This window comes from Typopeltis vanoorti, chromosome 7 (assembly GCF_054136105.1).
Source record: "Typopeltis vanoorti isolate ZY-2024b chromosome 7, IOZ_Tvanoo_1.0, whole genome shotgun sequence".
In the NCBI taxonomy this organism is placed as follows: domain Eukaryota; kingdom Metazoa; phylum Arthropoda; class Arachnida; order Uropygi; family Thelyphonidae; genus Typopeltis; species Typopeltis vanoorti.
The window spans coordinates 51,850,146-51,862,908 of record NC_143555.1 but is presented as its reverse complement, the minus strand read 5'-3'; the positions used below and the strand labels follow the sequence as shown (position 1 = coordinate 51,862,908).

General features: G+C 35.0%; 1 protein-coding gene across 2 annotated transcripts in view; it reads left to right on the top strand.

The window, feature by feature from the left end:
* Window positions 1-12,104, top strand: part of LOC150104675 (bis(5'-adenosyl)-triphosphatase ENPP4-like) — a 57,197-nt gene extending 45,093 nt beyond the window's left edge. For both annotated transcript variants that reach the window (XM_090395865.1, XM_090395864.1), the window contains exon 5: window positions 11,611-12,104. In XM_090395865.1, coding sequence (XP_090251991.1) covers window positions 11,611-11,807 — 197 coding nt within the window. In that variant the 3' untranslated portion in view covers window positions 11,808-12,104. The remainder of the gene's footprint in view (window positions 1-11,610) is intronic.
* Window positions 12,105-12,763: the final 659 nt, after the last annotated feature.

The following is a 12,763-nucleotide window of genomic DNA, read 5'->3' as shown; positions in this document are numbered from 1 at the left end:
GGAAACAGCAATAAATGTAGCAACTATAGAACAATAAGCCTTATTAGCTATCCAAGCAAACTCCTGTTAAAAATATTATCAAGAATCGAAAAAAAAATAGAAAGCAGACTATCAGATGAACACGCAGGTTTCCAGAAGTACAATCGACCATATTTTTACAATACACATACTAGGTGAAAAATACATAGAACATAATAGCGTCTCCCTAGCGCAATTGGAAGAATGACGGAATGTTGCGCCTTTCAATTGGAAAAGGCCTAAGTCGAGTCTCGTCATGATGGGAGGAATCTTTCTATGGGCTTTTCAATCGAAGGTGAGTTAACCGATATCATACAGAGATAGCAAGGTTTTTTCTCCTGGAAACTTGGGTTTTTTCATCCTGCATACAGACAAATCGGCCCTTCAGAACACACTCAATTTATAGACAAAAAAATACTAGCTGTGGTGGTGGTGGGCAGTAGATGGCGCTGATGTAGATGATTGGTAGTGGTAGTGGTGAAGACGGAGAGCTGTACAATAGGTGTCTTCCCGCGATGAGCCTTCGGACTCATTGGAGGTGTCACGAATAATAATAATAATAAAATAATTTGTCACAACATTTTAGATATTCAAAAAGCTTTTGACTCAATATGGCATGAGGCATTATGGAAAATTTTTGAGCATTATGGTGTCGACAACAAAATCATTAGGATTATTAAATCTCTTTATTCCTCATCTGATATGAGAATTGAAATTAAAAATTATAGCAGTGAACTGTTCCAGGCAGAATGGGGGGGGGGAGACAGGGATGCATATCTTGTCCCCTCTTCTTTTTAATTGTTTTCTGGAATATGTCATAGATGAAGCTCTTCATGAATGTGACTCTGGAATAGTAGTTGGCAGATTAAGAATAAACAACACGTTTTGCAGACGATATCGATCTTCTAGCAGAAAGCGAAGAAGAAGAATTACAAGAGATAAGTAGCCATGTTTTCGGAACATTAAAAAAATAATCCATATGGATTATACATAAACCTGCAAAAAAATAAAACAATGATAACTTCAAAATCAGACATTGAACTCTTAAAGATAAAATTGACAATAAACAAATTGAGAATGTAAACAAGTTCACTTATCTAGGAAGCACGTTGAGTCAAGATGGTTACTCAAAAACTGACATTAAATATCGAATTGCTAAGGCAACTGTGGCCTTACAGAAATTAAAACCATTGTGGAGAGATAACAGAATAGCAATCACAACTAGACTAAGATTAATTGACACTTTGAATTCTATCCTCTTGTGTGGTTGTGTGGCCTGGACTTTATTGAGGGAAGATGAGAGGAGACTTTAAATGAAAACTTACAGGAGACTTTTGAGAATTCCCTATATTGCTCATGAAACCGATGAAAATGTCCCAAAATTGATTGATTCAATAGATGGGAGAAAAGGGGAAAATATTCTGACAGTCATGAGAAAAGGACAGATGAAATAGTTTGGACATGTGGAGAGGGCTAATGGCATTCCAAAGCCAGCACTAGAAGGAATCGTTCTGGGATCAAGGGTTAGTGGCTGAACCTCGATTAAAATGGACTGATAACATCAAAATATGGACAAATTCCTTTCTTTATCAACTGACATTAAGAACAAGAGACCGAGGTGATTGGAGGAGGCTAACAAAGAATATTACCTACAGCCATGAGTGATCCAACAGTCCATTTAGGACTACGGGAGAGAAGAAGAAGACAGCAGAATTGGATAAAGTTAATGGCTACACCATGATACTGCTCGACTTTGCCAAGGCATTTTACAGAATACTACATGGAAAACTATTACAAAAACACTGGAGAAGATGTGAATGGATGTGAGACTAGTAGCAAGGATGGCTGACAGACATACCCCAGAGAGTATTTTATGGTGGAGTGGAGTCTAGGAGCAGTCTTTACTGCTTCAGCCATTCTCCTTTTATGTGCCAGTTTTTCCTTCCTCATTACATTCAGTTTCCTAGCCTGTGCTTCATATTCCTCATGCTTCTGATGCCTATCCTTTTCTTTATACCTCTCCATATCATCCTCTTTCTTAACTCCTGAATAATTTCATGTTTCATTCATTTCACCCATATTTTATTTATCTTCCTCATCTTAGGACAATCTAACATTACCATAAGTAACTTATTAATAACTAATATTTAAGGAATTGACAGCGTATACTAGAAATATAGATTAAATAAACTTTAATTTATACTTTCCGATATTTCGGCGAACGTCACGTTGCCATCTTCTTGGGAACTTACTACTAAGACACGTGCACACAAGTACTAATAACAGCAAATGAGACTAAAGCTAGGAAGCTAGCGTTTTCTTAAAGTCCTGATGGTGCCCCCTGGCGGGCTATATTGGTAGTTCTTGGCCTTTGGGCTGAAGTTCTTCTGATAAACGTTTCCCAAATTTGGGGCAGTCTCATGCATCCAAATTTGTTGAGGTTTGGCATGTTCCTAAGGGCCGAGGCTGATTCCATGAATAGTCTTTCATACTTGAACTTGCTGCGGTGTATTACTGTGGCTTTCTTCCATCTTATTCTGTGGCGAGTATCCAGAGCGTGGTCTGCAAGCCCAGAGTGGCTGTACTGGTGAAATCGGATGTAATCCTTGTGTTCTGAGATTCTGATATTTGCTGTCCTGCCTGTTTTCCAAAGTAGGACAGTTTACAGCTGCAAGGGACCTGGTATACACCAGGTAGGTCTAGGGGAAGTGGTTGGTCTTTGGTGGAGCGGATAAGGGATGCCAGTTTACTATGTGGTCTGTAACAAGTGGTCAAGTCATGTTTTTTTAAGATTTTATTGATTTTTTCCGAGGTGCCTCGGATGTAGGGAATGGTGATGGATTTAGAGTAATCTTTATTGTGAAGGGGAGGGGGTGGTGGGTTGTGGATAACTGGGTTAAGTATTTTTTGGATTTTTTGGATTTTCCGAGGCACCTCGGAAAAAATCACTAAAATCTTAAAAAAACATGACTTGACCACTTGTTACAGACCACATAGAAAACTGGCATCCCTTATCCGCTCCACCAAAGACCAACCACTTCCCCTAGACCTACCTGGTGTATACCAGGTCCCTTGCAGCTGTAAACTGTCCTACTTTGGCCAAACAGGCAGGACAGCAAATATCAGAATCTCAGAACACAAGGATTACATCCGATTTCACCAGTACAGCCACTCTGGGCTTGCAGACCACGCTCTGGATACTCGCCACAGAATAAGATGGAAGAAAGCCACAGTAATACACCGCAGCAAGTTCAAGTATGAAAGACTATTCATGGAATCAGCCTCGGCCCTTAGGAACATGCCAAACCTCAACAAATTTGGATGCATGAGACTGCCCCAAATTTGGGAAACGTTTATCAGAAGAACTTCAGCCCAAAGGCCAAGAACTACCAATATAGCCTGCCAGGGGGCACCATCAGGACTTTAGGAAAACGCTAGCTTCCTAGCTTTAGTCTCATTTGCTGTTATTAGTACTTGTGTGCACGTGTCTTAGTAGTAAGTTCCCAAGAAGATGGCAACATGATGTTCGCCGAAATATCGGAAAGTATAAATTAAAGTTTATTTAATCTATATTTCTAGTATACGCTGTCAATTCCTTAAATATTAGTTATCATGTATAACCAGCATATAAGCCTCTCAACAAGCATAAGTAACTTACTTTGAACCAAGTCCAGTCCTAGACTTATTTTTCTCTTTTTTGAAAAGCTGAATAGGAAAAAAATCAACTCTTCAATTCTTCACTTGTGATAATGAATGGCATCATGCATGCAATGTTTGGAAGCACTGATTCTGAATTTGATTGTTTGGAAGCACTGATTCTGAATTTGATTGTTTGGAAGAATGTCCTTACTTGATTTTTTTTTTTTTTACTGAAACTGGTTCTCGTAAATTAGTGTCTATCCTAAAGATACCAAGCAATTTTAAACCTAGTTTTACTCCATTTTTTCCAAGTAAGCAAACAGACAAAATGTCAAGTTTGCGCCTGCAATTTATGCAAGACTAGCTGATCCCACAGGTAGTGCAAGACCAAGTAAAAATACTTTCTAGTGTCTATCCTGTTTTCTTATGAGAATGCTAAGTGCTTTGTCTCAGTTTTCCAAGTAGTAGGCTGGATCATTGTAACTGGTCAGTCTTGTAACATCACATTGCCCAAAACACATTGCCTTGTTTCCCACCTTTAGGTGAGAAAGAAGGCAATGTATTTTTGGAGTTTGGCACATGCATGGCATTGGTATGACCAAGTTTTAGATATTCAGGGCAGCTTTTTCTTCATGTCCTTGTGCATGAGGAAGTAAGTGTATCGGTGTTTCCATAGTCACCATCAACACTGGCTTGACAATTATGTTCCAGAATTGTTAAGCCAGTGTTGCTGTCATTAATGACGACTGTCTTAAGTACATGGTTTTGAAGTGAATAAACACAGTGGGTCCTCTTTGTCTATGGCATGAAAAGGCATCACACTTCTCTTGTCATAATTTTTGTGTCTCTTGTGTTACATTTTTTTGTAATATAAATGTAGTTCTTTTGATTTCTTGTGCAACTCTGAATTTTGTAAAGTTATATTATAAAGATACACTAATACCCAGTACACTATTTCCAGATACTTTAACATTTAAAATATTTAAGTAATGTTCAGTGATTTTATAGACAAAAGATCAGATGACCATGTTTTTCTTGGATTGAATTCAGGTTTCCATATTTAAGAATAGTCAAAGCACTAAAGTAGCTGGCCTCATAGTCTTAAATCAGTGAGTTCTAAACTGGGTTCTGTGAACTCTCCTCAGGGGTTTCAAAAGAACAAAAGTTGCAATAAAATATTTATTGCAACCTTTTATTTTGAAAAACTTTTTCATTTTAAAAATCTTCAGTTATTATTATGATTTATGGGCAGAACTTGATTATCACTCTATCCACCTTTTTGAGTGACAAATCGCAGCATGACAACCACACCTACAAGTGTCACACTTTTTTTTTAACTGAGAGTGTGAATGGACCACTTACATTTTTCCATTGAAAAGCAAACTTCTACCATTGTGCACTCAGCATTATTTGTGAACAAAAATGAAGAAATTGTGCTTTTTTTAGAAAACTATTTTTCCGTGGTAAAATAGTCATTTATTAGAGACCAGTGGAGAAGTTTTTGAAAAAATGTCAGTGATGCAGATAATAGTGAACATGAAGATGTACACCATTATTAGAGCCATTTATGTGTCAAGCAAGGAAAGAGAGGTTACCACTACTCAAAAGCATCATCTTTATGATGAAAGTTATTTAGCCATTTGTAATCTTGTTGGAATAAATATTATTATTTGGATTGGCATTTACATTTGGCTTAAAATTAGATTGTAGAATCTGTTCGCAAACATATATATGTTTAAATGAATTGAGTGTTTCTCTATGTATGAAAAAATATTTCATGGGTTCTGCCATAGCAAAAAATCTGGGAATCACTGCCTTAGATGACTTGTCCATTGCCATTCAGATCTTTTAATGGCTGTTATGACTCTCACCTCAGTCTTCCGCATGGTTAGCTAAGTGGCTCTGCACTTCACAACCATATGCCTGGGAAAGGAGTGTCCTGGGTTCGATTCTCATCTCCGACATGAGATGCTTAAGGACCTTTCTCAGACATAGCCAAGTTAGCTGGTCTTTGGCGTGAGCAACAGGATTTTTCTCTCCAGTTTATCTTGGGTTTTTCCTCCCGCAAGCAGGCAAACTGGCTCCCATGAACACACACTGATTACAGTCGGGAATACTTAAGCCCCAGCCATAGGCCTGATTCGTCAGCTATGTTGGTCCCGAGCCTGGACAAAATTTGGGGGATTGAGATAATGCCATACTTCCTCGTAAAAAAGGAAAAAAAAGCAGGGGCCTCACGGCCATTTTGTCATCATACGCTATAAAAATAAATACCTCAGTCTGAGCTCTGATCTAAGTATTGTGATTATTCATGAATGGCAATACTGAACGATGATCTTTCTATTTTCCTTTGGGTAGTCCTTAATGAGTTGGTCAATTTTTTAGTTAAAGTCTGTGTTTCACTTCCACATTTCATGACTGGAAGTATACAACTATTGAATATTCTCTTTTGAGATTTTTTTTCTTTTAAGAAATGTCTCCTTTGAGTGCTTCAGAGTGTTTTACAAAGGCTATGCAACTAAGTTGAATTCTACGTATAATTTTTCTTCATAACCTATCTCTGCTGTAATCTTTTGCCCTAGTTAAACATAAGAGGTTACTAATCAATTTCCCAGTGTTCCATATGTAATTAGCGTATCTGCTCTCTAGCCAAAAGGCCGCGGGTTTGAATCCTGCTGTGGGCATGGATGTTTGTGATTGTCTGTGGAAAAACTAATGGTAGTAGTCAGCGGTAGATGGTGTTGGTGTAGTTGTGGTCAGTTGGTGAAGACAGAGTTGTAGATTAGGTGCCCTCCCTCGATGAGGCTGAACTTCCTGGAGGTGTCAAATAATAATAATAATATTTTAATCCTATCTTTTTATTTTGCATTCATCAAAACTGAATGCATTGATCATTTATTGAAGTTTCTCTGCAGAGTTTTCTGAAAGAGCAATATAATCAGCAAATCATAGGTGTTTCAGTTCTTTCCCATTTATTATAATTCCTCTATTTTTCCAATCCAGATTTTAAAAAAAAATTGGAAATTTCATATTTGTTTTCTTTGATTCTTTAGAGCTTCTAAAATAGCCAACATTTGAGATTGAATCAAATGGTTTTTCAAAATCAATAAATTCCAGACTTAAGGGATTTTGGTATTCATTTGTCTTTTCAATGATTTGATTTATTATGTTATTCCATATATATATATATATATATATATGTATATTATTTTAAATGACTGGTACCGAGAGATAAAGAGATGACATGGTTTATTTAAAAATATACTACTAGTTTACTAGTTTCGTTGAATGGATCAACTTCTTTGGGTATCACAATCAAAGAAATATACAAAAAATAACAGAGACTTAAAAATCACATTAACAGTACTAGTCCAAAAAAACATTAGTACATTTTGAAAACAGTAATGCGAGATTGAGTTCCAAATAAAAGTTGACTACGTGCTGTCATGAGTGTGCCAGTATTGAACAGAGGCAATGTGTGCATCAGAAAGATTGAAACTTAGGGAGTTATTTATATGGGAAGAATCTAAGGTAATTTCTCTGGATTCGACAACCTTTCAAGTTCATCATAGCACACATGGATATTAGAAGTTTGTGTCCAGTCCACAATGTGTTGGTGGCCTTCATCTGAGTTAATGGAGAAAAGAACATGGCTAGAGAGAGCACTGGCTCTAGTCCCAATTAGAAAAGATGAACACAAATGCCACATTAAATACCTCCACTATGGTAAAACAGGCCAGTCAGACCACACACTCCAAACATGTCACAGAATTAACTGGAAAGGCACCAAGTCCTTACACCACACCAAAACCTGGTTTGGAAGAAAATTCAAAGAAGCCTGTGAAATGCTGAAAGAAACATCATCTAAATTTGAACAAGAAAGATGGTTTAATTATTCCAAGAATTTGGACGACCCATCTTCAACTCGTATAGCATCCAGAACAACTCCAAACAGAAGAAAATCTCAATATGAGAGGACTTTAGAAATTGTTTAATGTAGTTCCGTTTTTTGTTTTTTTTTTCTGTTCCACTAGCGGTCAGGCTAGAGTAAATGATTAACAAACATGTAGATTCATCTTACTTTTGTATAGTGCTGTATCATGTAGCTTGTATCCTAACATGTGTGTCTCCATAAATTCTTCACTATGAATGTGTACAGATAGGTCTACTTCATTCCTATTGGGAATTTATTTCCCAAAGACTTAATGTTAAAAACATAGCTTTTGTTCCCAATGAAGAAATTTGATCATAGTAATATTAAATAATAGTAAACAAAAGGATAGTTTATGCTTAAACAATGATTTATTTATCCAAAGAAATGAAAACAGTCTTTAAAATCATGCAAATTATGATTTATGTCATACAAATGTTTTTTTTTATTACCGTCACTCTCTATAGTATTAATTTGATGGATAAATGTGAAATAAAGACAGCCACTCTTTGTAATGTAATTGTGGTAACTGCTTTATGTTATGTGAGTCGGCAAGATGCTCTCATCTGCCAAATATGCACAGAGAAGTACTGTATTGTTTAGCTATGGATGTAATTCGAAATTATGTGCATGGGAGGGAAAAATGCATAAAGCAGGAACTGTCTGTAGCATAATATAGTATAGTATATTATTATTGAAATATTTATATACAAGGATGTCCACATAATCTTATTACTCACCCTGCTTATCAAAATAATTATATTGTCATTGAGTCTTTTACTGCTAATTGATATTATTCTGATTTCAGATTCTGCTACAATGTTCTAGTATAGAACTGTGAGTTAAAAGTTTTGGTTTACATTTCATGAATTATGCATTTGTAACCAAACTATCATGAATATATATTTCCAGAAAAGAATTTACTGTGTTTGTGCTTCAGAAAATACAGCTTTTTGAAACTGAGAAAAAAAAAAATTTATATTAGGAAACTGACATCACTTTTAGAAGACAATGTGCACGAGTTGAGTGTTATGTTAAAGATAATCAATAAAATCATTCTTTATAGTACAAGCTCTAATGCTTCTTGGTTTCTCAAGAATTATATGAGAAAGCAAGAGGCATTAGAGTTTGATATATGAAGATCATATTGGCATAAATGTATTAAGATGGCTCTAAAATTACTTTCCAGTTAACCACATGTTGGTGAGGCTAGCAACTGGTAAGGTGCATTACTCATGAGCAGTTACATACAGCCTGTGGTGAGCTATAAGGGGCTCGCACGAGCCCTTTGTTAAATTTTTCTCAAATTTGCAGGTCCCTGGTTCTTCTTGTTTAATAATCTTGTAGAACTAGAAAATACCACCGTGGAATGTATACATGCTACTGTAATTTATAGTAGCATGTATAATACTTTAAATTCATATGGATTTTCTGATAACTATATAAAAAATCATTTCATTGCATTTTGTTCTGATGGAGTTAGTGTAATGTTAGGAAACAAATCGGGTGTTGCAATCAAACTTCTACAAAAATTTCCCACCGTTGTGATTTGACATTGCGCTCAATGTTTACACTTAGCATTAGATGATTCGATAAAAAAACATTAAAGAAATAAATCATTTTGAAATATTTATGGATAAATTATATGCTTTTTTATCATCAATCACCAAGAAATCAACGAGAATTAAATACGATTGCAAAAGACCTTGGTTGAAATTTTAAGGATCGGCCATGTGTTTGGACCACGATGGGCAGCTTGCAGTTTACGAACGGCTCTTGTTATGTGGAGAAATTACCCAGCTTTATGCAAGCATTTTGCATCTAACGATAAATATACTGTAAGGGCTTTTTAAACTGCCTTCTCAATTTGGAATTTTTAAAAGATCTAGCATTAATGATTGATATCCTACAGGAATTATCATATCTTTCAGAAGCTCTACAGAGTCTCAATATAAGTATTATAAGGGCTAAGTTAGGCCTTTTTTTTTTTTTTCTATTTGCTTGACGATGCGAGCCCTTTGTTAAAATTTCCATAGCTCACCACTGCATACAGCATTTGACAGTATATATACTGAACTTTTAAGATTTCTAGTTTTCTGTTTAACTAATTTTCTTAGGTTGTAGAGGAAAAAATATCACTTCATGTAATAATTTTGGCTTATTTCATTATTATATAGTATTCTTTGGATTATCGTTATTTTATATTTTGATAGCTCTTATTAATGAAAATAATGGTTTTGAGATTTTAAAATGTAGGAAGTTTTCCCACTTGGTTATACTATAAATTAAAGATGGCAAGAAATTATATTTTTGTTTTAATCCTTTATCCAAGTGTAAGTGAACAAAGTTTTCACCTGAAGTAATTTCAGGACTGGGCAACTCATATATAGAGGCTAATGACTTCACATCACTTGCCTTAGTATTGCATAATGCAATGCACATATCCTTACAGACATATATAATGCTGTGCATTATGGGAAGGGCCACTACTCAGACTGGTTTTGACTTTTATTGAGATCACATCATGGGAGCCAACCCAGATGCGATACCAAGGTTGAAGTAATGCAGAAGTCATTTTCCAGATACGAGTAACCAACAGGTGTCATACCCTATTATTAATATACTCTGGATTAGAAATAGATGTTGGAAGTATTTCCATTTGGTTGTGCCATAAATTAAAGATGCCAAGAAATTATTTAATCCTTTATCTAAGTGTAAGCAAACAAAGTTTGCACCTGAAGTAATTTCAGGACTTGGCAACTTGTATATAGAGGCTAATGACTTCACATCACTTGCCATGATGCAAAGTACATATTCTTTCGGACATCTATAATGCTGTGCATTATGGGAAGGGCCACTATCCAGACTGGTTTAAACCTTTATTGCTTTATTTATAGTTTCGTCAGTCTGGGTAGTGGCCCTTTCCATAATGCATAGCATTATACATTATAAATCTTTAATTTACCATATTTTCTGGTGTATAAGACGCACTTTTTTATCTTAAAAATTCATCTGAAAAATGGGGTGCGTCTTATATAATGAAGGTAAAGATTGTTTCCTCTTTTCAAAGTCATACGCTTTTATGTTCCAAGATCTTTGTAGGCGGTAATGGTGCAATCAAATTGATGCATGACCTTCATGTGACTTCTAGCGCATCATTGGCTAAGAACTTGGCGTGGTCAGAAGGAGATTTTGTACAATTTGCGTAAAGAAAAGTGCGTGGAACATGGAAAAATTGCGAAGTGGCCAGAACTAGAGACCGAAGTTTTGAAATGGGTGCAAGAAAATTGGCAAAATGGCATTGCCATTTCAACAAAAATGATTCGTACACATGCAGTCAAAGTAGCCTGTGAGCATAACATTGAAGATTTTAAAGGTGGTGCATCATGGTGTTACCGTTTCATGAAACACAGTGGACTTTGTATGCGTGCAAAAACAAAAATCAGTCAAAAAATGCCAAAAGAATATGAAGACAAAATTATTTCTATATTATAAGAAATTAATGATGACAGAGAAGAGTTAGATGACAGTGACAAATGGGTTTTTCCAGGTTTCTGAAAGATCAATTTACTATTAAAAATTACCTATTATTTTATCCATTTTTTTTTTTAAATCGTACTTTAAAGTTAAGGTTTTTTCCAGAAAATTGTATTAAATTTCTTGGGCGCATCTTATACACTGGAAAATATATGTTAAAATGTAGTTAATATCACAGTTCATGGTCTCCCCACATTTCTAGTTAATGAGGTTGTGCAGTCAAGCTACCTGACTGACATGGCCTCCAAAGAGTCCTGAGGTGACCCCTTAAATAAATGTTACAGTAGAGTGGGCCAAAAGATTTGTAAATGTTATCTGTTAAAGAGATGTATTGTCATATAAATGCACAGTAATTTTTTTTATATACAGTAACATTGATATTTCAATGTTACTGTAAAATTAAAGCGGGGTAATAGGACTCTGTGGACTCCTTTCTTTTATGTTGTGAACAGAATTATTAATCACCTTTATTTTATTACCTTCAGGTGGTATTTTTTCATTAGTTATTCTTGTTGGAGCAGTATTAAGTGCAATTATAATACTTATCAGAAGGAAGAAAAAGAATCACCATGAATCCCTTGATCTTGTTCATAAAGGATTAGCAGTAAGAAAAGACTGGCAGCACTCAACTCCAGAAGAACAAGAATCTCTAATCGATAGAGACATTATTGAGAATGTGTAACAAACTGATTTTATTGAAGAAACTTTTCGGTGTATTTAATGGTTCCAGATATATTTCTGTGATTTATTTTGGATAGTGACAGAAAACGATAAAGTTTCTCGGTTGATATTTTTGATAAAGAGAGATTTTGTTTTTGTTAATCGCTAAAATTTATGAATTGTTGATGTTTTTAGTTTTAGAGATATGGTCATAATTCATAAAATCTTATAATACAGTGATATGATATGTTGAAAATAATATCATAACAGAACTGTTGAACTATTTATTATAAATAAAGATTAATTAAGGATTTGTTTTTAATAATGGCTCTTCTTGCTCTGAAATTGAGAATTAATTACAGTTAGTCATGTATTATTTAATACTTCTAAATTACAAAGTGATAAAGCACAGATGGGATATTACCAGATAATTATGATATTATTTTAACCACATTTATTTTTACTACCTTCAAGTGGTGTTTTTTCATTGACAAAATACTGAACTTTTAAGATTTACAGTTTTCTGTTTAACTCATTTTCTCAGGTTGTAGAAGAGGAGAAAAATATCAGTTTGATTTTTAAATGCATTAATCCCCGAGTTATCTGAAACGTTTTAGCAAATCATTTTGCCAGTGATATAATTTAGGGTGCAGTTCTTAGTTGTAGGAAGATTTTGCACTTGGTTACAAATTAAACTTGCCAAGAAATAAATTATATTCTTGTTTAATCCTTTATCCAAGTGTATGCAAAAGTTTGTACATGAAATATTTTCACAACTAGGCTACTTGTATATAGAGGCTGATGACTTTACATCAGTTGCCTTACATCCTACAATGCAAATCACACATCCTTTCAGATGTGTGTGAGACTATGCATTATGGGAAGGGTCACCACCTAGACTATTTTTAGCAAAACTTTGATACCAAGGTTGAATTAATGGAGAAGTCATATATTTAACATATACAAGTAGTAAAAATG